Below are 25,172 nucleotides of genomic sequence, written 5' to 3' on the forward strand. Positions count from 1 at the left end.
ATGTGGTTTTCTGGTTTTCTCTTTGGGTTTTTCCCTTTTAACTGCAGCATCCACACCTGGGTTTGTGTAGTAAGGAACAAGAACTGAACACAACTCTGATGTGACAAAATCAGAACTTTCCTGAAGTACTTAAATCTGATTGATTTTAAAAAATAGCTATGTACCAGGTACCAAAGATCTAGATCTCTACATTCAGGTACTAATATGAGGAAAATTATTCTATGAAAGAAGCATTCAATTCTGTAACACTTCAGCTACTCAAGGGTGGGAATGATTTTGTTTGCTGAGGAAGAACAAAGCAAGTATGAAGCTTGGGGCAAAGAAATAAAGCTTCAAAATGTTTGTCCAGTGGGATTTTTCTAGCACAGACAAGAGTTCAACCAAAAGCAAGAAGTTTAACTCCATTAAAAAAAAGAATTAGCCTATTTTGAGGTGTGCAGCAGAACTTTTGCAGACTCTTTTCTAATTCCCCTCTATGTTGAATAATGGTGTCTGCCAAGGCATATTTGGGATCAGATCCTTTTACCAAGCAGCTGTTCAGAAATGACATTAGTTTAGTTAGCATCTAAAAACACTAGTGATTCCTATTGCTATTTTTAAATCAAGACATTTATTTTTAGATTTATATTAAAAAAAAATCATACTTCATTGCACTCTATTTCACTGAGAAGTATCTAAGTAATAACAATGTTGAAACACTGAGATTTAAAACAAAAAAGCTTATTTTTTGTTTTCTGATTACAAACAATATTAAATTAAGCTTGTGGTAAGATTGAGCAAAAATTTAAGCAACACGTTAAACAGAAGCAAGTATTTCAACAGAACTCTGTATTTTTAAACAATTTTGGATAGCCTTCAAGCACTTAATTAACAGTTATTTGCACAGTTATTCAGTCCAGAGTAAGTAATTTACAATATCACCCAGTACAATTGGTTGTAATTTGCTATCACTTCCACCAGGTTTTGCAAAAATGACAATACTGGCTATTATTCTGACAAACTGTTAAAAAAGCAGTATTTTTGGTTAATTAATTGAACATTACAAAAAACTACAGTGATCTTAAGAATGCCGTGGACTGAGGCACAGCAATTAATTCTTCCTTAAATCTGTCCCCAAGCCTTGTACAAACAGGATTTTTTCCTCATATACAAAATGCAGCTTTTGTTGAAAAGGGGAGGGCAGGGGAAGAAGAGACACTAAAAAGTAATGGTGAGAAGGCTACATACACACGCAGAGGAACAAATTAAATAACTAACCAGGTAATAAAGGCTTTAGAAGTAGAGTAAAAAGTTAAAGTGCTTCCTAATACCCCACTAAAGCAGCGCCATTGCTATGCTGCTAAAACTGCAAGTGACGTTAGTAGGGAAAAGGTGAGTGGGGGAAATCTCCTCAGCACACTCAGCTGAAAAAGCAGAAGTGGAGCTTATTAAAAAAAACATTAGGAAATGCAGTTCAATCTGATCACTTCCTAAAGTATTTAAGAAAACATAATCAGAGCTGTGGCTGGCAATAAAGTTGGATTCTCAATTGCTAGAATAAAAAGAATGCTGCAATGCCTGAAAATTACAATCAAACCAAAATAATTTAATTCATGAAGGAAAAATGGTGTTCTGTTCACCTACTGGAAGTCAACAGAAAGTTTCAGTTTTTAAGTGATTTGTGATACTTGATTGTGAACAGATACTTTCTTTAGAGAAGAAATTGTATTTTAATGTAAATTACCTTATTCTTAAACACTACTATTTGAGGATTTCACCTTTCTCCTTTAGCAGATAAACACCACAACCCCCTAAACAGAAAAGGGAATATAGCTCCTTGCCTTAGTTAATTCTCATCAACTGCTACAAGGGAAACCATACTTTGGGCTCTTTTCTGGCAAGGAAAAAAAATACATGAGTTTAATGCTAGGTTTTGTGAAATTCTAACTCATGACTGTAAAATGAAGAACTATTTGGTGACAAGTTTTTCAATGACAAAAGCAGCTATCAAACAAAATGCCATATTCTTACCATCATATCAAGTATTTTAAGCAAAGAAATCTGAGAACAAAACAGAAAAGCTCTAACCCATTACTTTTATTTAATGCACTTACCTGATAGAGCTCTTCTAAATTGTATTTAATTGAAGTACTGTTCTGGATAGCTTCTACAGCTTCTTTCAGTTTTTGCCAGGTTTCATCTGTGTAGTTTTCAGGCAATTTGGGTTTATCTTTAAAATAAAAAATATAAAGTTTGAGAATGTATTTAGATAAAGCAGAACCTTTTACAGAAATGAAAAGGATGTAGCTTTGAGGGGAAAGATGTATGGGCTGATGGTCCAGCTTTTAATTTATACTTACATGGAAAGAAAGCATTTGTGTAAAAGCAGTATCTTATTCACATTTGAAAGAGTAACATATTGAAGAAATGCAGCATTGCTCTTCATATACACACCACAGCACCTGTAGCCCAAACAGTACCTGTGGTTTACAAAAATCACAATCCTGTGCCTGAGCAGCTCAAGAAGGGCTAAAAGCAGCAAGAATTATCTATACCTTCCTTATACGCATTACCAGGACAGCAGAGCCAAAAGAAAGGAATATAAAAGGCAAAAATTATGTATTAAAAGATACACATTTCTGTGTATCTCAGTTTTTAATTTACTGCTCATTAATTTTACTCTGTATTAACAGTTGGAAAGAGCTCCTCAAGAAACACTCATGGAAACACTGTAATTATTGTACAGGCTTTATGGTCCTATGAAAAACCTTCCAATTTTAAAGGAATGCATTTATGTCTCTCTTGGGTTTGGCCAGTGGATATTTTTTAGAGTTAAGCCTCTTTTAACGTTCAAAAGCTCCACACCATCTCCATTATTTCTTCTGGCTCTTTTCTAGAGATGTCCCTGCTCTGCAGCACCTTCAGCAAGACCACGGCATTTGCAACATGCTAAGATACTCCCCAAGTCACATCCTCAGAATATAAGAACTATTAAAAAATTTTATATTCTTGTAACTACCTAAAGTGACCATTTTTATTCTAAGAAGCACATTCCCAAATGGAGAAGACAGAAGAAGAAAATCTGAGGAGAAAGATGACACATCCACATTCATGCTACCAACAGGTAAAATTGGCCCAGAGTTTATACTCTATTAGAATTGGCTTTTACACACCTAAAAGTAAAAAACAAATTCTACAGCTTTAGGATTTCCTCAGAAATAACAGAGAAGTAATTATTTTGGTCTTCCAAGCATTTCCCTAAAATATTGGCAATATCCCAACATCAGCTGCCTGATCTGGATCTAGAGACAACTGACTGTGGACTTGCCTGTTTTCCTGACTGCTGCTCAGCAGTCAACACCAAGATTATGGATTTTAGAAAGTTAAATAACTTGTAAAGGATGGTATTGCTCTCACACTAAGATAAAGACAAAAATCTGAAGATTATTATTCAGTTTAGCATCTGAGAGTAAATAAAAAGCGAGGCTGTCAGAATACAAAGACATCCTTTTTAAGCAAGGTTCAAACATCAATTCATAAGCAGTGATGATCACAGCACCACGCAATCCATGACATTTAACAGGTATTTTAAAGGTGAGAAGTTAACTTCCCTTAAAGATAACAGTGCACAAGCAACTAAAGAGCAGCATCACAGGTTTGTATTTTAAAATAATCAGTCAAATTAAATGATGATGCTTTGATGGGCAGAGAACATTTTTGAGAACTGGAACCTTAAAGCAAAGAATTACAGCATGATCATGAATTCCTGCAAACATTACAGTGGGTCCTAATCCTTACCAGAACATTTGTGTCACTTGTGTATTTAGAAATTTAAAATTAATTTTGGTAATATCTTTTACCCCCCCACAAACCAAAACGCATGAGGGGAAAGAAACAACCCAGGAAAGCAAGGTAGTGGACTATTGTGGAAGACAGCAAGAAGCAGGAAATAAAAAAAGCCCATGACAGCCTCATCTTTATAGGGAAAAAATGGCAGCATTTTAGCTAAGCTTTCTGCCTACCGATTTGTATTTTTGTTCACTAGAAAATAAAGCAGCATCACATCAGAAAAGTTTAATTTCTCTACCTTGGTCTGTAGTAACACTACTCAAAAATCTCAAACACATGTTTGGAGAGAATTTATAAAATAATGTAAACTTGTAAAGTAAGAGTAAACTAAGAGAAAAGATACCACAATTAGAAATTGCAGTGAGGACATTACAAGGAAAAAATTATGCAAAAATCTGAACTACCTACTTCAAACCAGAAAGGAAATCCACCATAACAGCCCGATAATCACCTTAGTTTCAACATTTAAAACTAAGCACAGGCAGATTATCCTATAAACAGACAACAGCGATAGAGACAAGACATGCAGATCCAAGGCCAATTAAAAAAACCCTCACATTCTATGCAGACTTATCATAAATTGGGCTAAAATATACACTAAGCTCTGAATCAGGATTACTAGGAAAAAAGTATCAAATGTTAAAAGTTTAAACAAAGGCAATTTACACACTTAGGTACTAAAACCTTCCACCTAACATACAAAGTAAGGCCTTCTCAAGAGACAGAGTGAAGGGAGTCTGAAAAATAATTCCAAGCAGCAAAGTGTAGCCCAGGATGTGTACATGACCAGGCAAGCACACATCAGAAATCATGATTCCCCTTTACATAAGTATAGCAATGTTCACCACAGAAAAGCAATTCCCATAAAACCTGGGGCTATTTGAAAGGAACCGGTTTGCAGGCTGAAAACAAAACACAAAGTTGACTGTCAGCTCCCCACAGGTTGTGACAAATTATGGCCTGTTACCTTTAAAGTTCTTGATCACTAATTTCTTGGCAGAGCCAGGTTTACTGTTGGCGAAACTGGAAACAGTAGAGGAGGCAGCTTTGGTCAGGCCATTTGCATGGTGCCCCACAGCCACTGACGAAATTAAAAGGCTTTTATTTTTAAGCTGTTGCTGGTGCTGCTGCTGAGAAGAGGCAGCAGGAGAGGAGGAGGAAGAAGACTCTTCAGCCATCTTCACATCGAGTCCAATAAAATCCACGGAGTCCTCAAAGCGCAGCTTCTTCTGGAGGTGATGGTTGGAGGAAGCAACCCCTGAGGAGGAGCACGAGGAAGTGGTGATGACAGAAGAAGATGATGAGGAGGTGTTTTTGGAAGGAGAAGAGGTGCAGGAGGAAATGGAATCGAATTCTTCTTTTTCGGAATTACTGTTGCTGCTGTTATTTAACTTTCTCTTCTTGCAGGAGGAGCTGCTGCTAGTGTTACCATCAGTGGCAGGTCTGACCTCCTGGGCTGCAGCTGGGGGGTTGGGGGAAGAGAAACCTGTGGGAAACATGAACACACAGAAGTGAACAGGCTGAGGGGCATCAAATCCTTGTGGTGTGACAAAGAGAGGGGGAGAGTTTTAGAGTCAGTCTCTGTTTGCTGTCTCTGGGGGGGATCTCTCAACTCCTCCTTCTCATCAGCGGAGTCCTTCCGTATTCCTTCTCCTTCGCGTTCTTCTTTATCGGAGGAATCACTTTATCTCCTCTTCCCCTTTTCTTTATTACTTTGGTTCTTCTCGCAGTTTGTCGCTGCCTTTCTGCTTTCACACCTTTCCCAGCGGAGCGTTCCCGTTCCTGCCTCTCGCCGCTCAGCAGCTCCTTTCAATTCTCCTCTCCAGCCGCAGAACTCCCCACGGCTGCCCGCTCCCCCGGCTTCTCCTTGCGCTCCCCTCCTGCTCCGGCCGCCTGGTCTCCGCCGAGCAGCAGCGGGGAGGGCAGAGCGCGGCTCTCTCTCGCCTCGGCTCCAGCCCCTCGCCCCTCACGGCTCCCGCTCGCCCCGCGGCCGCTCCGCTCGGGCCCCGCTCCCCCCTCTCCGCCTGTGCCCGCGCTCCCTGAGGGGGGACGGCCCGGCCGGGTTGTTATTGTCACTGCACGGCAGAGGGAGCGCAAAAATGGCGGCGCATCCGCCCGCCGTGCATGACGGGGCGCGGCGCACGGAAGCGCGGCCGGGAAGCGCTGGCACCGCCCCGGGCCCGCCCCGGGATCCGCCCCGGGCCCGCCGGAACTGAGCGCGGCTCCGTGCCCGCCGCGCCGGCGGGGCGGCCCCTGGGCGGGGCTGCGGGCCCGGGGGGGCCCGCACCGGGGGCGCGCACCGGGGCCCGCCCCGCCTCACCGGCCCGGCCCGGCCCGGCCCGCCTCAGGCTGGCCGCGCTCCGGGCGGGGCTCGGCGGCGTTCACGGGAGCTCATTCCCCGCAGCCTGCGGCCTAGGCCGAGGCCTGTTCGCTCGGTTTGGAAATGGTTTATCTTGCACTTATTTGTAAACAATAGCGTCAGCTTTTTGATGTGATTTTAATACATGCGCACTTGCACTGGGCCTACAGCCTATGGTTTGCTTTTATTTTGTTTATTTGTTTTGTAACTTTTAGAAACGAGAACAGAAGTCATGGGCCTTTGGAGTCTGTTTTTTGATGTTGGTGGATGTGTTGCCAAAGGGACTGTAAGCTCCCGAGGAACACTGTTAGGATTCAAACATTTGACAAATGGCTGTGGGAAAAGTAACAAAGCAAGTGATGAGGTTTTGTTCCAGGAGATTCTCCGTGGACTGCAGCCGAGAGCGTTCACCTCGTACACCAGACAGCAGAGCTCCTCAGGGGAACTCTGGTGGCACTTTCATGTTGGATAGGAAAAGACGGGCTAGCTTGTCTTGACAGAAACTGGCACGTAGAGATAGGAATGTAATGTTATTGAGGCTCTTCTGGAGTATGTTTTATCACTGAGTCACTGTCAGACAACTCCTGAGGCCTGGAATGTCACGCTTGTGATGTGTAGAAAAGTACATTTTCCAGCTGAAAAAAAACCCAGCCAAACAAAGCTTCAGTCTGGTTTTGACTGGCTTTAGAACAGGTTGTATGGTTCCCAAGGCTACTAAATTGCATTCCAAGTCAGATGTAACAGAAATAAACAGGTTTGCTAAGTAAATAAAACTTCAATGAGAATGCCATAAAGTTTTCCGTTGTTCCCCAGTAACTGTCATGTTCACTTAAGCCAAATTAGATAAGAGGTCTAGAGATGTAAGAGATGCCAAATTTCTACACATTCTTGGTTCATTGAAAGGATTGGATTTATAAAAAAACAGGAGTAAGAGTCCCTTTTCCTGAAGTTGCTGTCTGTGCAATCATTTGGGGGTGGGACAGTCAATGACTTTGTCCCATCAGTTAGAATATTCAGCTTTTGGATATCAGAGAGCAGGTGGAGGCAAGGTGACGTTCTGGGGATCCAGGGAGAAGCCAGGTCTGATGGATTTCCCCCCTTTTCTACCAAAACTTACGGGGGATGAAATCCTAAGTCCTTTCTATTTAGCATGGGATCCTGAGGGGTGGTTTCTGTCAGGGCAGCTCTGGATGCTCCCCTTGCTTTGTCAGTCTTGTCCAGGTAACATGCTTTTAAAATTTTGGTACTTGAAAGTGACCCTGCAACCAGAGCAAATGTCTCCAGCTTTTTGGTGCTGAGGCTGAACTCACTCACAGTAACACTGCCTTAAGGTGGTAGAAGTGTAGAGGTAAGACCTTCCTCTTGACAAAGGCAATTTTTGAAAATTTGGGCCTAATCTTGCTGTTTTAGGCAGAATATGATGCATTTTTCATTACAGTTTTGAAAAATGTGGTTGTTTGCATTGCAAAGTATTATTTGATGCAAGTTTTTCTGAGGATCACCAGAACATATGGAATAGTTTTCCAGTGTGATTAACTCCCATTCTCATTTTCTAATCCTGGGGATGAGCAGTGTCACTGTGTTTCAGTGTTGAATTGAATTCTTGATTATCACTCAGTATTTTTTGTGGTGCTATAAAGTAGATGAAGGTAACATTCATGAGTGAAATGCTTGACTACTTATGTAATGCTATAGTTAATTCCCATCCTTTAAAAAAGTTATTAGTGTGTTTGTTCCCAAAGCTGTACTGCACTATTTGGGTGATACCATGAATAAAGCTTGATTTGACTTTGTTTGGCTGATGTAACTTTTAAGTATTAGATTTCAGTTATGTGTTATAATATCAATGGTGATTAAATTGGAAATGGAAAAACGAAAAAAAGAACTTGGTTGTTAGCATAATGGTAACCTGGTGTTTTCTGTCCTCTCTTCCCTCCCCTTTATGCCAGTGGTAGCATTTTCATGACTCTAAAAAGAAACTGGGTGATCACCTGTGTGTCTGTTTATGTAGCAGCCACCAGCCTAAAGAACAAACACAGGTGAGTGAAAAAGTGAGTGTGGTGAATGCTGTCTGCCTATGGTTTTCTATTCACAATTGCTTCATCATGATGGCAAAACCTAATTTGATTCTTATAGACACTATGGATGGCTCTCTCCACCAGAATCCATCTGTCTGCCTGGCAGCTGAATCTTAGCAAGCCAGGCTTCTGCTCCCTCTGCACCCTGAAGATGTGGCACTGTCACCTGGGCTGATTCCCTGCCCGGCTCCAGTAGCTGCTGTTTGACAAGAACTCCATTATTTTCCCCAAGAATGCTGCTGATATCTTTTCTGTATCTTGTGTCCTTCTCTGAAGCTGGCATGAGGGCAGCTTCTGCTCTGCTAGTTTGAAGACAGCCGTGTTTTTTTCCAGTTACACGTATTTTGTGCTTAAATGATGTCGGTAGCTATTAACACTTTGCTCTTCTTATTTTACCGAAAAACGATGTAATACCTGGGAACACACCGCCGTGCCTGTAGGTGCCAGGCAGCCCCATAAGGCCGATGCCGCAGCGAGCGGCGCGGCCCCGGCTGGCCCCGCCCGTTCCGCGGGGATGGAGCGGCGCTTCCGGCGGCCGCCGAGGGAGGGACGGCCCGGCCGGAGCCGCGTGTGAGCAGCGCCGAGGCTGTGGCTGCCCGCCCGCCGCCGGCCCCGGCCTGCCCGCCCGGCGCCCCCCGCCCGCAGGATGTTCAAGAAGTGAGTGCGGCCGGGCTGGGGCGGGGAGGGGAGGGAAGGAAGGGATGGGAAGGGACCGGAGCGGGCGGGCCCCGCGCCCCCTCAGCCCCGGGCTCGGCGCGGCGCTGGCGGGAGCGGCCCCGCGGCCTCCTCGGGCAGCGCCGCCCGCAGCCCTCGGCTTTGCCCCGGGCACTCGCTCGTTAAACGGAGCTGAGTCATGAACTTATCCCAACTTCGGGGGGCGGAGAGCGCCGTTCGTGTTTCTGTGGTGGACGTGAAGGATTCGCACCGGAGCAGGGCTGTGGGTGCCTGTGTTACCGGCACAGTGCTGCTGGAGTTGAATAAAATAGCGCTGTGGGCCAGGGTTTGTCTGTGGGACTAAACACGTGCTGTGGCCTCACAAAAAGTTTAGGGATAAAGACAGGCTACTAAGGTGGGACCCCCTGCCTTCCCCCAGCCCAGGTGGTCCCGGGGGACAAATTTAAGCTTCATGAAATCTTGCATTTGAAAGCTGGACAGTCAGTCTGTAGTGAATTTATAAACGTGTCTGAAGACAGCTGCTGAAAAAATGCATCTTTTGTGCAGCAAATTGTGCGTTTCTAAAATACTTTCACTTGACAGATTTGATGAAAAGGAGAATGTATCAAACTGTATCCAGCTGAAGACTTCAGTTATTAAAGGCATCAAGAATCAACTGATAGATCAATTTCCTGTTATTGAACCATGGCTAAACCAAATCATGCCAAAGAAAGATCCAGTCAAAATAGTAAGATGGTAAGTATCTCTTTTCTTAAACTCTGCTTTCAGGGTGCTAGGATTGCTTCCTTTGTGTGCTTTCTTTTTACAGTAGATAAACCTAGCACTTTTGGTAGGCATCCATCATCTCTTAATAGCTAGTAGTCTGTGTTGTGGCCCAACTAGAAAGGTGGCATGTGCTCATTGTGCTTTAAAGGCACATGCTGGTAGGGTGCTTGAGAACTTAAAAATGCTTCCTAGTAGCCAGTGTGCAGTGTGCTCAGTGTCCTCTCCAAGGATCAGCCTGTTGTTGAAGGGAAGCATTCAGCTTTATGCACATGGAAGCTCAAAATTGTTTGGATTCCTGTCAGTAACATTTTGTACTATTTTTGGGCTTCCATGTACTATCTTGATTATTTTCCCTTTTTTAAAAATAGAGGCATTTTTGCTGAGTCCTCATTATTCACTCTTTGTATTGCATTTAAAAAGCAACACCAAGGAAATGCAGTTTGTGCATTTTGTCAGTAGGTTTCTTTTTTTCTCAAAGAGGGAAGAAGTGAACAGCAGACTACTGCTGAAGAGCAAGTCATACAAAAAAATAATATTTTTAGTTTTAAATTTTGTTACTAATTGACTGTTTTTATTCTCAGATGCTAAGATAGACTGGACTCCTTTAAGTAAAATACTGTATTTAAAGTATAGAAGGGTTAAGTAGCTCTTGAATTTTTTGTTTTTAATCTTGCAGTCATGAACATATAGAAATCCTCACTGTGAATGGGGAGTTGCTGTTCTTCAGGCAAAGAGAAGGGATTTTTTACCCGACACTAAGGTTGCTTCACAAATGTAAGTTTCCTGAGGGTGGTTGTGCTGGGAAGAGAAGGGTGACTGTGTGATTCCACAGGACATCTGTAGAACCAAATTAAAAAGAGCTTCCATTCCATATATTCCATGCATATGCTTATTCCAGAGTAGATGTTAAAGATACAGTATACTTTCTTAACTGGAATTTATTAATTTTCTATTTCAGATGTCTATGTTAATTGCTTCCATGCTATATGCTAAGCAATCTGAATTGAAATAAGAATTAAATTGTGTAAAGCTCTGTAAAAAAATATTGGGAGGCTACCTTAGCACAGAGAAATAAATTTGCTATTGTTGGTCCCTATCTTTTTTCTTTCAAGTCTTGTTCTTGTACAAATACTTGTAAGTTCTTACTAGAAAACTATTCCTGAGTTTAATGATATATATCTGTCTTCTGTAGGAATTTAGGCTGCATGCTTTTTACTCTTCACCATTTACTCTTACAGTTTTTTTCTTGCTGTTCTGCTTGATATGAGAGAGCAGAACGAATCCCAATGTTTTTAATCCCAAAGAATGTTATTCAGTCAGATCTCAGTGTTGGAAATGCTTCAGGAGGGTGCCTGCACTTGAAGGATGGCTTGGAGACCTGACGGCTTTCATGAATTTTGTCAGTGTTTGTCTTTTTTTTTCTGTTAATGTTAAACTGTTTTTCTTTCATGTTGGAGTACTTTGTAAGAGTACATGGAGTTTGCAGGATTTAAGACCCCTTGGTTTTAAGAATTCTTAGGATGGGCACTTGTGTGGTTGTTTTCCCTAGGGGAACATTGTTGCTCAGTCTCTGGGTCTGTGAGTGTGCAGGAGCCATAGCCTGAAGTGCTGGATTACCTTTGGTTCTCAGATAAAAGAGGTGGTCTGGGAGGACAGTACCTGTGTCCCTTTGGGTCAGTGTTTGTGTCCTTTTGGGATGGTACCACCCAGCAGGAGCTCTGGTCATTGTTTCTCATACTTCCTACCCTTGCAGGACACTCTGTATCTAATTGCCCTGTACAAACTGACTTTATAATGAGCTGTTCATGTTGCCGTGGTGCTGTATTAATTGCAATGCTGTGTCTTTCCCCTCCCAGACCCATTTATTCTCCCGCATCAGCAGGTTGATAAAGGCGCCATTAAATTTGTCCTGAGTGGAGCTAATATAATGTGCCCTGGCCTGACGTCGCCTGGAGCAAAGCTTTACCCTGCTGCTGTTGACACTGTTGTGGTATCCTTAACTATGAATTACTGCTCACTGTGAGATGAGTTAAATTTCTGTTCTTGTGTTCTCAGTTGATTATTATCTGTATCACTTTGGGTTTTAATTGGATTTCATGGAATAACTTGTAATCAGAAAGGAGCTGCAGAGGTTTAGATATTGCTTGGCAAGGTTAAAGTTGTTCATATTTTTTTCACTTACTGTATGTTCCAAACCACGTAACTATTCATGCTGTGCTGTTGGGTGGGCTGGTGTTCCATTAATCTCATTGGTAAGTGGAGCTCCTTGGTGATTTTGTGCAGAATAGTAAAAGTAGATGAGGTGCAGTGTAATTTGTGCCCTGCCTCCTTAGTCAATCTTGTATTCCCTTCAGAAGATTTCTCTCCTGTTCCTGAGGAATTAGGAAAGATGGTTAGGATCAGCTTTACTGCAGTCAGGACTTGCTCTATGTGTTTGATGAAGTTAGTGTATGTAAAATGAGGAAAGTGTGCTAATTCACTCCTTATATTACTGAGAAAAGAACCCTGAACAAATACAGCATTTATAACACCAAGCTGTGCTGCTTTTGTTGTTAGTTGGATGCTTTATCTAGGAAAAGATCAGCAGTTAACATCACGTGCTGCTAAGCTCTGAAAAGGACACATGTGATTTTAGTGCTTGTGGTTTTTAAATTGATGTCTCACTTCTTCTGTGCCTTGGAATCTAAAATGGCCCCACAAACATGTGCTGTTTTGTTCCAGAAAGGCAGAGACTGTCATCTCTGTGTTAGGCACAAAGGAAGAAATTTAGCACTGGGAGATTTTTTCTGTAATTGCTGTTCCAAGTTCATAAATACATGCTTTGTTCTACACACTGATTCAGTTGTTAAATTCAGTGCATTGTTTTGCTTATCTTTAAGAACTGGAACTCTAGAATTACTAAAAGGTTAAAAGTTCAACACTGGCTTTTGAAAGTGTTTTTGGAAGTAATTTCTTCATATTACTTTTACTTTTCTGAAATAGTTTTAAAAGAACTCTGTTTTCCTTAGCAGTAATTTGTAGGCAATTATGGCAGAGGGAAAACAACATGCATTATGTGTCGGAGTAATGAAGATGTCAGCTGAGGACATGTAAGTGTTTTAAAAAATGCTGAAACTCTTGCTGAAACATAACCTGTCCCATGTTATTATTCTTATGTTAGTTTGGAGTATAAGCACCACTGTCAAAGTTACCACTTTGCTGTTGCAGCATGTGCTGTTCAAGTACAGAGTACTACCTGGGCTAGGCAAGAGATGTAATTTGGATTTGAGAGGATTGAAAACATTGAAGAGATTTTTGTCTGCAGGGACAGCAGAGACTCAAGTCCTGCTGGATCTTGGTTGTCTGTCCAGGCTTTTTTTTTTCTCTGTGGCTTGCTCTTTTTCTTCAGGGTGTACCCACATGCAGCCCAGCATTCCTGCTTGATGTGCTGACTAACTTAGCTGAGCCTCTTGTGAAATTTAGAGTTCTGCTCGGGATAAACAGAAAACTATTTGAGAAGAAAAAGAGATACAGAAAGTGAAATGGATGTTAGTTGTTCTTGGCTTTCAGATTGTGCTAAATTAAAAGTATCTAAATCACTTTGTCATGTTAAGTTCTATTAACAACTTGCAGATGTGAGGTGCACCCAGCAGGATTGGCCTGTGTTGGTTTCCAGACCTGTCTGTCACTTGGAAAAATAAACACAGACATAAACCAGTAATTTTTAAAAGATTACTATGACTCAAAAGATAGTCAATACTGTGGAGGATAGCATGTCTCTAACAAGCTGAAAGTCCTTGGCACATAAATTTAGCATTTTTAATTCTTTTTAAGTGGGTAGATGACCTGCAACTAGAAGTGAAGCAGCTCACCTGCATTTGATTGTGTCATTGCACACTTGAAACTTGTTAGATTCCACATTCCAGTCATCTTGTACCACATTCTGTGCTGGGAGGGGAAGACTCACAACTGCTGTGCTACTTTGATAGAGAAATGGTAAAATGAAGAAAAGTAGCAGAAGTGTTGTCTGGAGAATGGTGTCCCAGAAAGACGTAGTAAAAATACTGCAGAAAGGTGTTGAAAAAATGTAGAAGGCAAGTATCAGTCAGCAGTGTGGGCACATTAATAACAAATATTGTTTCTTGTCCACCTGCTGTGGAAGATAATGACTTTGTGGTTGGTAACTTTCCCCTTCCAGTTGACAAGTGTTGCAGTTTCTACTTGAAATAATATATTTTGTAGTGCTCTTGTATTTAACCTAGCTAATACTTCTGTATGTTTTTCCTCCTGCAGTGAGAAGGTCAACAAAGGGATTGGTATTGAAAATATCCACTATTTAAATGATGGCCTTTGGCATATGAAGACATACAAGTGAAACAACAGGAACTGTTACTCCAAAGGAATGCACTTAGATTAAATGTGGACTGCTTTGTAATTCCTTGTTTTTAATGTGACTGAATGTACAAATTATTTTGTTCTGTGGCTATGCTAAATAAATCAGTTGAATGCAAAAGTACTGTTAGGCTACAATAGTTTTCTAGATTTCTTTTTATTACAGTTATTTTGTTTTGTCTTAAACCTGAGTCTTCAGTGACTTAAGATATTTGATGAAAGATTCTGCATGGACTGTGAGTAGACTATTTCAAATGGAAAGGAGGAAAAAGCCAAGAAATGTTTACATTTTTGTGCTCTTCTAAAAGAGTAATATAAAGTGTGTGTGAAATATAAACATGGTTTACAAAACCTGAAGCATTTCAGATTTTTTCTTGACATCTTGTTAGTCTACCTAGTTCCTTGAATATGGAGAAATCAGGTTTTTTGACATTATTTTTTAACTTATTAAGTGCATTAGCTTCATTTTACTTAAGGATTTTCTCTTTTTAATATGCATTTATCTGTATGGGATTTATGAACTCAGTCTGGTATGTGGATTAGAAATTCTTTTATGGTGGCTCACATCTGAAGACTGTATGTATGTTCAGATTTCTACCTGCCAACACTTTGATACTGCTCTCCCTCTAGAGGAGTTTGTAGTAATGGTGGGCACTCTCCCTGTGAAGTGTGTGCCACCCTGGTGCCTGATGCTCTCTGCTCCCTGTGTGCCGCCTAATTTAAGGAGCAGAAACAAAATCACTCTTAAATAAAGGCATTGCAGCAAAACATGTTTTTCAGTGTAGCCAGGAGCAACTTTTTCAGGAGGAACTTGAAGAGCTCCCAGCTTGTGCACACTGCCACATGTCTCTGTACAGCTGCAGAATGGGTTCAGGAGCACTGTGTGTCTGTCTGGATAACCCAGCATTCCCAAAGCTATGCCTATGGAAAAATTGAATACTGTAATAAATTAAGGAAACTTTTAAGGTCTACCACTCATAACTGTCTCTGGAAGCATTTATTAATATTTCAAGTTTTTATTCTAACACATGCATTTTCCAACAGCAGAATGTAAAATGTAACTTGGTGTGCCAGTGCCTTGTGGTGCTGTTCTGCAGGCTTGGTTTCCCCACCCTGGACCTTTACAGATGATAGCAGCCAAGGTGTTCTCCATCTGATTCTAAAGCCAAGTTAAGACATGGCAGAAGGAATGCTGCTTTTAAAATTCTATAAAATTATTTACAAGACTGTTCTTCTGAAAATGATGGTAAATCTGAAACTATCAATGTAGGAAGACAGAATTTAAGCAGTGTTGCAGAAAGAGTTCTGATCACACCTCAGACCTTCAGAATGCGGGTGAACATTTCTGTGCATCTTAAAGATGGCATTGTACTGATGAAATGTACTGATTTCTGCTTGGTACTATGGGAAATCAGTTTATGCTTCAGTGTTGGTGCTTTTTGGTTTTTTTTGGTGTAAAATGAGCTAATCTTGCCTTTTGTGGTTTGCTTTTAACCCTTCCTGTTGTGCTACAGCACCTCAAATCTGTGACAAATGAGATTTTTTTTCTTGTTGGAATTGTTCACTCTCATTCTATGACTGCTGATGCTGCAGGGGGGTCAGAACTTTTTTAATGGTCAGAAACACAAAGTTTTGCTTGCTTAGACAAAAACAGGTAAAATTTTTGCAGCTGTATTATTTTGTAAGGACACACAAGTCAAATAATAATTTAATAATAATAATTTATATACCAGTTTGGCAAAACATCAAAGGTGCAAGTTTTACCTGGGTTTTGGCAGCAATAGTGTTGCTGTCAGCTGAGCCCTGACTGATGGGGAGATGAGCAGGTGCATCTTGTCTCACCTTTAAAAAGCAGCTGAGCTGTGGGAGCCTCTGTGGGGGTCTGAGCACTTGTCTTACCTTGTCAAAAACCTGATGCTTAAATCCAAAAACCCGAGATGTGGATAGTCTCATCAGCTCTGAAGCAGCTCTTTCACTTCCTCACCTGCCCACTTGCAGCTCAGGGTAGGATGTTACAACTTGGTTAAAGGTGAGAGAACAGTCTGCTCCTGTTTTATGAATATTGTAATACCAACAAGGCCTGTGACAGTCACAGATGTTACAGGTGGATGTAATACCCTCCTCAAGTCTTGAAACACCCATGTCAGGTCAGTGAATTCTAAATGGAGTAAGTACTGAAGTGCTGTTTGCGCAGGCTGTGGGTGGATAGAAGTGTGACCCAGGAACTTGTGTAAAACTGAGTGCACTCTATTGTTTAAAAAAGATAAAAATCAAAAAACCCCAAACCAAACAACAAATTGTACTGATGATTAACCAACTTTTTCCTTGTAAGCACTATTAGCATCCACTAACAGGAGTAAAAATAATGCTGAATCTTTATTCTAACATGCTTATAGATGGAGTGAAATTTTAAATGAGTAACTAATCTTGTGCTAACAGACCTGTTAATACCTATTCAAATACAATTTATCTTTTTCTTTTGTGTTCTTAGAAACAGTAGTCCAAAGGGCACTTGATATTACTCTGCTGCAAGATTTCTTGTCGCCTTGCTTCCTGCTGCTAGAAGGCTGTACATGAGGTGGAAGGTGCTCAAGCTGTTGTGTAGTTCAGTGTAAAAGAAACAGCTTAAAGTTACAATCTTTGAGACTGAATCTGTAGTCAGTTTTATTGGTACAACTTAGAAAGATATAAAGACATTCTAGAAATGCCTGGAAGAACGGAAATCATCAAAGTCTTGCAAAAATATATTTTTAAGAGTAGATTAAAGTTCATTTCAGTTTTCATTAATAAATATTTACATGTACAAACCCCCCCTATAAACTTAATTTCCTTTTATAATAAACATTAACATCTTCTTTTTATCATTTCATTCCAGCAAAAGCCAGAAGCACTTCCCTATAAAAGATTTAGAAAAAAATTCTCCTTCCGCTGTTAAAATTAAGAGCTGTACCAACCCTCAGTGTGCAAAAGAACCTGTACACCAGTACCAGAACGTGTCAGTACAACTGTGTGCTGTGAGAAGAGCTGACTCCAGGTTTCCAGGCCTTCCCTGAGGACACGTCAGTCGTTGTCAGAGCCCGGGGGGGGCAGGAACACCAGGGCGTCGCTGTACGAGTGGCCGTAGGGCCGGAGCCTGTACACGCCGTACATCATCACGTGCATGTGGTTGGGGGCCAGCCCGCTGAAGGTGATGGCCGTGTCGGAGCAGCAGCCCTCCACCACCTGCTGCGGGTGCGTGGACATGGCCTCCTTAATGAGGGCCCCCACGGGTTTGGTGTTGAAGACGTCCTTCCCCTCGGAATCCTCAGCGTTCTCGGCAAACACGCCGGTGTACTTCAGGCAGAGCGCCAGCTGTTTGTCCTCTGCCAGCTTCCAAATCATACCTCCCTGCTCTGGACACTTGTCAGGGTCTTCAAGAACGTGGGAGAGTCGTCTTAGTGACTCAATGCTTAAGACGATTCCTCCCTCGCCATCTACGTACTCAAGGTCACCAGATTTCACAGTGTGGCCTATGTAGAAAGGCTGAGAGGGGTCTTTTTTCAGTAAGAAATACTTGAGGTTTTCAATTATAGCAAATGTTGTTGGATATGCAAGGAAGAACCAGCTGAATTCATCCTTATAGCGTTCGTACGCTATCTTGTAAGCTTTCCGCATCATCGCCCACATATCGTTTGTGTTGACAGCTACAGAATCGAACACTTTGACCTTTTCCGAGCTGTAGAACTCTGCCTTGTCACAGTGCTTGCTCCAGGTCTCCCTTGCTGCAGCCCAGTGCCCCAGATCTTTGGGTTTGACCAGGATGATACAGTAAACATGGATGTTTTTACTAAGCTCCACACGTTCACCTTCTGAAAGGTTTAACACGTCTTCCTTGTTGGGAGCCTGGATGTGATGATGCTCGTGGTGATGTGCTTTGGTCCCGTGGCCCACCTTAATGTGTCCGAGGAGCGTAACCAACATGCAGAAGGCTCCCCCGAGCACCACACCCTTGATGAAGGAGTTGCTTTCAGAAATCATTTTTCCTAAAAAAGAGACGCACTGTCAGAACTTACAGGAATAAGTGCACTAGTGCAGGTTCCATACGCTTCTAATGCAGTGCTCAATTTCTAACCCAGCCGCAGTTCCCTCATCTCCCGCACCGGGACAAGGCTGGCGAAAGCGGTGGCGATATCCAGGTTCCCGGTAACGGTACCACCGGAGCGCTGTGCCCCGGCCGCTCTCCGCTGCCGTGACCGCACGGCCCCGGCCCCGCCGTCTCCCCGCCCGCAGCACCGAGAGGCCGCGGGACGGGCTCGGGCGCTGACGCGGCCCGCGCGGGGCGCCGCTTCGCGGGGAGCCCTCCGGGAGCCCGGTCCCCGCCTGCCCCGCTCCACGGCGCTCGGTGCCTGAGCGGCCGCAGCTCCCCAGGCTCCCCGAGCCGCGGCCCCGCCGCTCCTCCTCCGCTCCCCGAGCCGCGGCCCCGCCGCTCCGCCTCCGCTCCCCGAGCCGCGGCCCCGCCGCTCCTCCTCAGCTTCCCGAGCCGCGGCCCCGCCGCTCCCGCCTCCGCTCCCCGAGCCGCGGCCCCGCCGCTCCCGCCTCCGCTCCCCGAGCCGCGGCCCCGCCACTCCCGCCTCCGCTCCCCGAGCCGCGGCCCCGCCGCTCACCGCAGCCGCGCGCGCCGCCCCTTCCTGCGCCGCCGGAAGCGCCGCTCGGCCGCCGCGGGCTCCGCGCGCTCGGCGGGGCGGGGGCGCCGCCTGGCGGCGCGCGCGCGGCCCTGCCTCCCTCACGGGCCGCCCGCCCCGCGCTCCCCTCAGGGCCCCCGGCTCTGGCAGAGCGCTGCCGGGACAGTTGTTGGAGAACCTTCCCACTCCGCCCGTTCTCGAGACCCGTGGCAGTCACGCTCCCAGCGCCGGAGACGGCCGCTGCTGGGACAGAAGGCTCTTCTCGGGTCCCCCGCCTGGCTCCCCACACACTGCACGCGCACCGTCACACCAGGATTCCTCAGCGGTTCGACCGCAGGTTTCCCATAGCTGAGTCTCGGATGTCTCGTCCCATAAAGGGTTTTATTCCTGGCATGGCAACACATAAACAGCTCGAGCTGGTGCCTCCGAGGAGAATCCCAGTTAAGCACCCCCTGGGATTTATCCCGTCACAGCGTCCCTTCCCACAAGAGTCACTCTCCCTCCTCATCCTCTGCCCCTGTCCCCGTCTGTCTGTCCATCCACCTCGTCTCCTTTATTATCCAAAAAGACCGGCAGTTCCCGGCTCCTGCTGTGTCTCTTTGCCCTCGCCTGGCTGGCATCACCCATCTTTATGCCGTTTGTTGTCCCAAAGATCGGCAGCTCAGAACTCGCCTCGAGCTCCCACCCAGAGCTCAGTCTGCATCACAAGCCATATCTTGCAGGAAAAGTTCAACTTTCAGCACTAACTCTGCTTTTAAATGAATGGGGGTAGAATAGTACAGGAAAGCCAGAACTGGCCTTTAACTGTTTCCAGGATAAAATCAAATGTATCCAAGTATATCTAGGATCAAAGATATATCAAGTATATCAGTATTTCAGGTATATCCAGGGTCAAATTCTGGAGCTACTGCCATAAATTTCCTAACCAATACAATAAACTATGCTTAAAGCATGGTACATTTTTCTTGTTCCTCTGCCTCCCTGGCAGACAGCACAACCCACAAAAAGTTACTTAATATTTAGAATAAACCAAAAACCTTATTTACAACTAATATAACTTTTTATTTCCTTCAGTGATAATTGTTCTGATCTCCAGATTTGTCAGAATCTCTTTCATCAACTCTCAAGAACTTGGAGCTTACACCTGATTTGAACAAGCATCACAGAACAACAGTTTGCTCCCTTTTTCCACCTGCCTCTTGGAAAAAAAAAAAGAAGATGTTTTACAAGTTTTGTCTCTTTGTTAGCTGATCAAACTGTACCCTTAGGCCAAGACATTGATTAGGATAAAGCTCTATACACGTTTTCCCCATATTGTAAGGTATATCCTGGTTGGATAAATTTAGCAGGTTTTATATTAGTCAATTTACACCTTAGGTGCTCTGGATTTTATGGCACCTGTCTGGGTGCCTCAGATGCCTCAGTTATTTAGTAAGGTTTTTTTTTTTTTAGGTTGTACTGTAGAATTCAATGCTTAACAATGTTATATTTGGCAAAAAGACATGTAAGATGATTGATTGCCTAGCTCTTCTGGGCCTGGGGAACAGTTGGTTGAGGTTCAGGTAAAAATGTTACAAAATAATTCCTTTGGTTGGGCCAGTGCATGTCGGAAATGGCTCAGTTCAGAGGAACTAAATGCCAATTACACGCAGTGATAGGACAGTACTGTCAGCTTGTACAGGTAGTTCTGTTGCTGCACTCAGGGAATGTCACTCATCCTCTGTTTTCCCACCTGACTGCTTTAAAGGAATAAATATGTGGACAGTCAGGTTTTTATCACATACCAGAGACTGGAGATGAGTTCAAAGCTTTTTTTAGTATCTCCTGTTTGCAGAATCAATTGTGGCTTTCAGGGCTTCAGCAGCTGCTTGATCATGTACTTTAGAGAGATTTGAATGAGTTACGACTCACTGCTTCAGCAGATGTTTCAACAAATTGTTTTCCTGCTTAACTTCAGTGAGGTTCTTTCCAGGTCTCTGACAGAATGACTAATGTAGCTACTGATCTTGACTGTTCCTTTAATGTCTTTTCAACATTGCTTCTATCCAGCAGTAGATCAGTGAAGAGAAAGTCTAAGCAGCATGGAAAGCATGCTACAAACCCAGAGAGACTCTCTGGCTTCTGAAGTTGTTGCTTGGTGTTAAAAAAGACTAAAATGGCATCATAATGCATAAGGTCTCACAACAGTGATTGTTAAGTATTTTGGAGCTCATTTAGACACAAATTTACTCCTGTTAACTTTCCATCTCAAATTACTACAAGAAACTACACTTAGGAACTTCAGGGAATAAGTATTTGAAGTCACTCTGCCATCAGCTGGGAACCAACCAAATCTTGTAATTGAGAAAGGGGCAGCCCTAAGATGGAACTTAAGTGAGGAAAGTCAAGGGAAATGCTCAGTCACATTGTAGGGATGAACCAGGAGAACTGACTCCTCTAAGATCACTGCAAATGGCCTTGCATTTGTATCAAAACATACACTCCTGTATTCATAGAGAGCATTGCCAGATTTCAGCTTTGAGTACTGACTCGCTGTCCGTGGAGATGTTTGTTAGCTGCAACTTCATCCCTTACTGCCTACTGATCCTTCATAGTGCCAATACCATCCTCTGGAACAGTAGCAGCCTTTGGAACCTACAGACCTGTCTCAAGATCTACGCTGCTGGCAGAGCTGATAGGATCCATGGTTCATTGCTTATCTCTACAGAACTGTTTCTTTGTTATTTTCTGTTTGTCTTTCTTCACTGGCTATAGCTGCATTTGCCTTCTGGTTCTCTTTCTTGCCCCAAGGAAAGACATCAAACATATTCTCGCCGTGTGGTGCAAAATATCCTTGAGAGATTGGCTATTATCAAAATATATTTGATAGGAACTTTGTTCCAATTAATGTGAAATGTTTCAGCTGACACATGAGTTGTCATCTTTTACAGGCACTGCTTGTTAATGATCACAAATGAGTGTCCAGACCCATCTGTCTTCCTGTTACGTGTGTGTGCAGCAGGGAGGCTGGGCTGGAGCCTGCACTGCACTCAGAACAGGTAGCTGAAGCCAGGGGACAGCTAGTGCAGGTGTTTCTGAGCAGTTAAAACACCAGTTGAGCTATATGTCATATAGAAAGAATTCCTAATTAGGAGATACTGGTGGAATTAAGAGAAATGCAAAGGTGAGGTTGAACTGGGACAGCTGATGTTGTCACATCATCCATATATTTATAATGCTGAATCTACTGGAAGATGCACAAATTGTACCTGTCCATTTGACTGCATCAGAAGAGAGGGGCTGTTACAAATGAAAGGGGAGAGCCTGGACAAATCCCTGCCTTTGCTCAGCTCTCTGGCACTAGACAGTACCTTTATTAGGGCAGCCAGCACCCCAAAGCCCACTCTCACTTGCAAGTCCTTAATCATGACCAATCAAGCCTATTACAACATGAATTATTTATTGAATAGACCTAAGGAAAACAGACATAAGGCTTTAACAGGTTTACTTACAACACAGGATAAACAAAAGAACTACTACTAGATAAAAATACAGTGCACAGTAATAAACCTATGTTACAGCTAGCAAAGAAATAGTATAGATTAGGAGCCAATGTCACTTACCAACAAATGATGGTGTTGTGCAAAGTCTCCTAATTTCTCTGAGTCCCAGGGAAGTATCTTGATGTGAATGTCACCACATTGAGGAGAACTCTCTACACACTCAGAAAGTGTAGCGGAGATTTCTGGTTTCATGAAAATCATAGTGGTCTTTTATAGCTGTAAAAAGTGCTTGTCCATCAGTCACTTATTTGTGGCTTATCCTTTCCCACCACTCAAGGAAGGATGTTTATTGCTGAGACATTTATTTTCAGCTGAGATAATTCATCCCAAAACAAACCATTCTGGCCTAGCTTAGCCATGGGGGAAGTAGAGATAAGCTTTTGCTGTATCAGGAGGTGAAAGATCCTGTCACAGGGGTCAGGTATGGTTATGGTCTGAAGGCTGCAAACTCACCTTGAGTAGCTGAACACCCATTGGAGCCAACAGAGATGGTGCAGGATAAGGGCTTTTAAGAAGAGGTCAACTATGTTCTATTGCAGTGTAGTCCTTCCACTCGTTTCATGCAGCCCTTAAAGTTTATAATTGAACAAATATATCTGCTGAGGTCTTCAGTCCTATTGTTGGAAAATAAAGCCATATTTCTTCATTCAGTTCACAGGCACCTGCTAGGCTCAGCATTTCTTTTGGAGGCAGATGGATCCCTGAGCCAAACTTTAGCCACCTCTTCTGAAAATTTTGGCCTGTGTTCTCTTCAGTTTTACATATGAGAATCTGGAATCTGAAAAGACACAAACTCTTTGTAGGTCGTGCATATTGAGTCACATCAAAACCTTGTCATAAGAGTAGGCACTGGACAAGGGAAGAAAGTTTTAAAACCATCAAGTGTTATATTTTTAATACTTATTAAAAGAACTCAGTTTGAAGTATTTACCTTTGAAAAAGTGTTCTCTCCAATTGTTGGACAAAATGTGGAAATTACAGTTGAAATTCTCCTGTATTTATAGGAGGTAATGCGTAATATGATCTTTTAGACTTGAAATCTGTTAAATTGATGAACTATGTTAAACAAGTTTTAAATTGCTTTTCTCTCCTCCTTCTTCCATGAGCACTGTCAAGGAAGGGCTTGGCATTGAAATGGCCATTATTTACATGGTGCCCTCAAGCACAGGAAGGTATGTGAGAAGGAAAAGATATGTGACTCCAAAAGAACTTTGGACTGCTTTATAATTTCTTCAGTTTTTCATGTGTGTCGCTGAATACAAAACCCATCTTATTCTCTGAGTATGCTAAATCAATCAAGTGAATGCTAATGTCCTGCTGGCTCCAGCAATTCAGCTGGAATTGAACTATCAGAGACAATGCCTAGAGCTCAGCTGACTGTGAGTGGTTCCAATGCAAAAATACAACAGAAAGAGAATATAAACTAGGTATTTTAATGTCAACTCTCTTAGAAGCACAGGAAAAAATGAATCATTATTGATCAAATAGAAACAGACAAAACAAAAAAGAAAAAGAGGCAAAGATAAGGAAATCTTGTTTTCAAGATCCCAAATGGAAAAAAAAAAGTTGACATGAAAATAGCATTCTACTAGAAGGAATGGGTTCTTAACTGGCTTTTAAAATAAAATGCATGAAACAGTGATGAAGTGATTTTGTGGCATCTTTAAGGCTTAGTTTTGTCAGTCTGGGATTATTTGAAAAAGGCCCTCTGCAGAAAATTATGGTATGCTGCACAGTCTTCTCTCTTCTCCCCTAATTTCTCCAGAGCTTCCATGTACGTTATACTCTTTATGTGGGACTTTTGTTTTTAATATGTGCAATATCTAACATACTCATAATTTGGAGAGTATGCACATGGATTAAGATGCTGATATGCTGGTACATGGGTAATTGTTCCCTAGTTCCTGCTCATATCTAAACATCTATCTTAAGGTAAATAAAGCAGTAGCTGATTGCTACACCTTTGGGTTTAAAATTGCTATCTCATTAATCTGAGGAGTTTTTATTGAGGAAATAATTATACATGCTTGGATCATTTGTATCAGTACAAGAGGAGGTGAGGCTGCTATGACAGAATAGAAAAATCTCTTTAGGAATGTGAATTGTCAGTGATGTACAGTATCTATTCACACACTAAAAGATTGAATTAAAAGTGATAATTATGTGCTGTTTTTGCTGCTTAAGTAGTTAATGCCATTATAACTGTGCTGCTTAATGAAAAAGCTTAGAATCAGACTAGCATGGGAATACTAAAAATTTTAATGGATTTCTGCTCAAGTCATTCTTTCTATTATGAAACAAACCCACCAAATATATATAACTAAGTCTTTGGATTCAATTATTAATCCTCTCTTCCAATTTGAAGAGCAAAATTATCACTTAACAGCAGTTCTCTGAAATAGAATTTTAATGATTCTAGTCATCTCATAGTTGAACATGTTTTTTCCTGATCAGTACAAAGTCAGAAGAATTCTCAGAATTCTCAGTGCTGAATCAGTTTTAATTATTAATCTCAACCAGGTAAAAAATATAGAGTCAACAGCATGTCCTGAGCATCTGTCAAAGAAGCTGTCAGAAATGTTCTCTGTGGGTTGTCATGTGTTACCTGGCTTCTCTGCATGAGGAAAAGGCTTTGGTACATGGTATTGGAATGAGACTGTAGATATAATGCATAGGAAGAGAAATATGCCATATGCCTGGAGGGATTCTTTTGGCCTGATCCCAGCATTTTATAGTTCTAAACCAAATTTGATGGGCTTCATTATGATGCAATCCTGTCTCCCCAAGGAAATTGCAGTAGTTTAGGCAAAACGCTTGTTTTATCTTGGAAAGAAGAAAAGGAAGCAAGTAGAAGACTGAACAGTTGTGTGCCATCCTTTTACAGGTTGGTGCT

General features: G+C 42.5%; 3 protein-coding genes across 6 annotated transcripts in view; 1 reads left to right on the forward strand and 2 right to left on the reverse strand.

The window, feature by feature from the left end:
* CUL4B (cullin 4B) overlaps positions 1 to 5,944 on the reverse strand; it is a 24,849-nt gene extending 18,905 nt beyond the window's left edge. Inside the window, exons 1-2 of the mRNA XM_064426790.1 lie at positions 4,796 to 5,944; positions 2,094 to 2,209 (exon numbers count right to left, since the gene is read on the reverse strand). Coding sequence (XP_064282860.1) covers positions 2,094 to 2,209; positions 4,796 to 5,327 — 648 coding nt within the window. The 5' untranslated portion in view covers positions 5,328 to 5,944. The remainder of the gene's footprint in view (positions 1 to 2,093; positions 2,210 to 4,795) is intronic.
* MCTS1 (MCTS1 re-initiation and release factor) lies at positions 5,938 to 14,200 on the forward strand. 3 transcript variants are annotated; one of them, XM_064426787.1, is made up of 7 exons: positions 5,938 to 6,263; positions 8,137 to 8,226; positions 9,523 to 9,675; positions 10,382 to 10,479; positions 11,562 to 11,695; positions 12,727 to 12,794; positions 13,978 to 14,200. In XM_064426787.1, the coding sequence occupies exons 1-7, from the start codon at positions 5,953 to 5,955 to the stop codon at positions 14,057 to 14,059; spliced, it is 936 nt and encodes a 311-aa protein (XP_064282857.1). In that variant the 5' UTR covers positions 5,938 to 5,952; the 3' UTR covers positions 14,060 to 14,200. The 3 variants fall into 3 exon arrangements, with proteins under 3 accessions (XP_064282857.1, XP_064282858.1, XP_064282859.1); XM_064426788.1 differs by having other exon boundaries at positions 6,145 to 6,274; XM_064426789.1 differs by lacking the exons at positions 5,938 to 6,263; positions 8,137 to 8,226 and adding an exon at positions 8,765 to 8,922.
* Positions 14,201 to 16,715: 2,515 nt separating this feature from the next.
* Positions 16,716 to 18,840, reverse strand: C1GALT1C1 (C1GALT1 specific chaperone 1). Of its 2 annotated transcripts, none has more exons than XM_064426785.1 (2): positions 18,720 to 18,840; positions 16,716 to 18,098 (listed from the first exon to the last, which is right to left on the reverse strand). In XM_064426785.1, exon 2 carries the CDS (start codon positions 18,091 to 18,093, stop codon positions 17,137 to 17,139), a length of 957 nt encoding a protein of 318 aa, XP_064282855.1. In that variant the 5' UTR covers positions 18,094 to 18,098; positions 18,720 to 18,840; the 3' UTR covers positions 16,716 to 17,136. The 2 variants fall into 2 exon arrangements, with proteins under 2 accessions (XP_064282855.1, XP_064282856.1); XM_064426786.1 differs by lacking the exon at positions 18,720 to 18,840 and adding an exon at positions 18,216 to 18,632.
* Between the last annotated feature and the right edge of the window lie 6,332 nt (positions 18,841 to 25,172).

The sequence above is a fragment of the Passer domesticus genome, chromosome 7 (assembly GCF_036417665.1).
Source record: "Passer domesticus isolate bPasDom1 chromosome 7, bPasDom1.hap1, whole genome shotgun sequence".
In the NCBI taxonomy this organism is placed as follows: domain Eukaryota; kingdom Metazoa; phylum Chordata; class Aves; order Passeriformes; family Passeridae; genus Passer; species Passer domesticus.

Excerpts from the sequence above, each read along its gene's own strand:
- MCTS1 (XM_064426787.1), top strand. The coding sequence starts at position 5,953 with ATGACGGGGCGCGGCGCACGGAAGCGCGGCCGGGAAGCGCTGGCACCG. Across the intron at positions 9,676-10,381 it reads CCAGTCAAAATAGTAAGATG|TCATGAACATATAGAAATCC; the intron begins GTAAGTATCTCT and ends TTAATCTTGCAG. Across the intron at positions 11,696-12,726 it reads CTGCTGTTGACACTGTTGTG|GCAATTATGGCAGAGGGAAA; the intron begins GTATCCTTAACT and ends AGTAATTTGTAG.
- C1GALT1C1 (XM_064426785.1), bottom strand. The coding sequence starts at position 18,093 with ATGATTTCTGAAAGCAACTCCTTCATCAAGGGTGTGGTGCTCGGGGGA.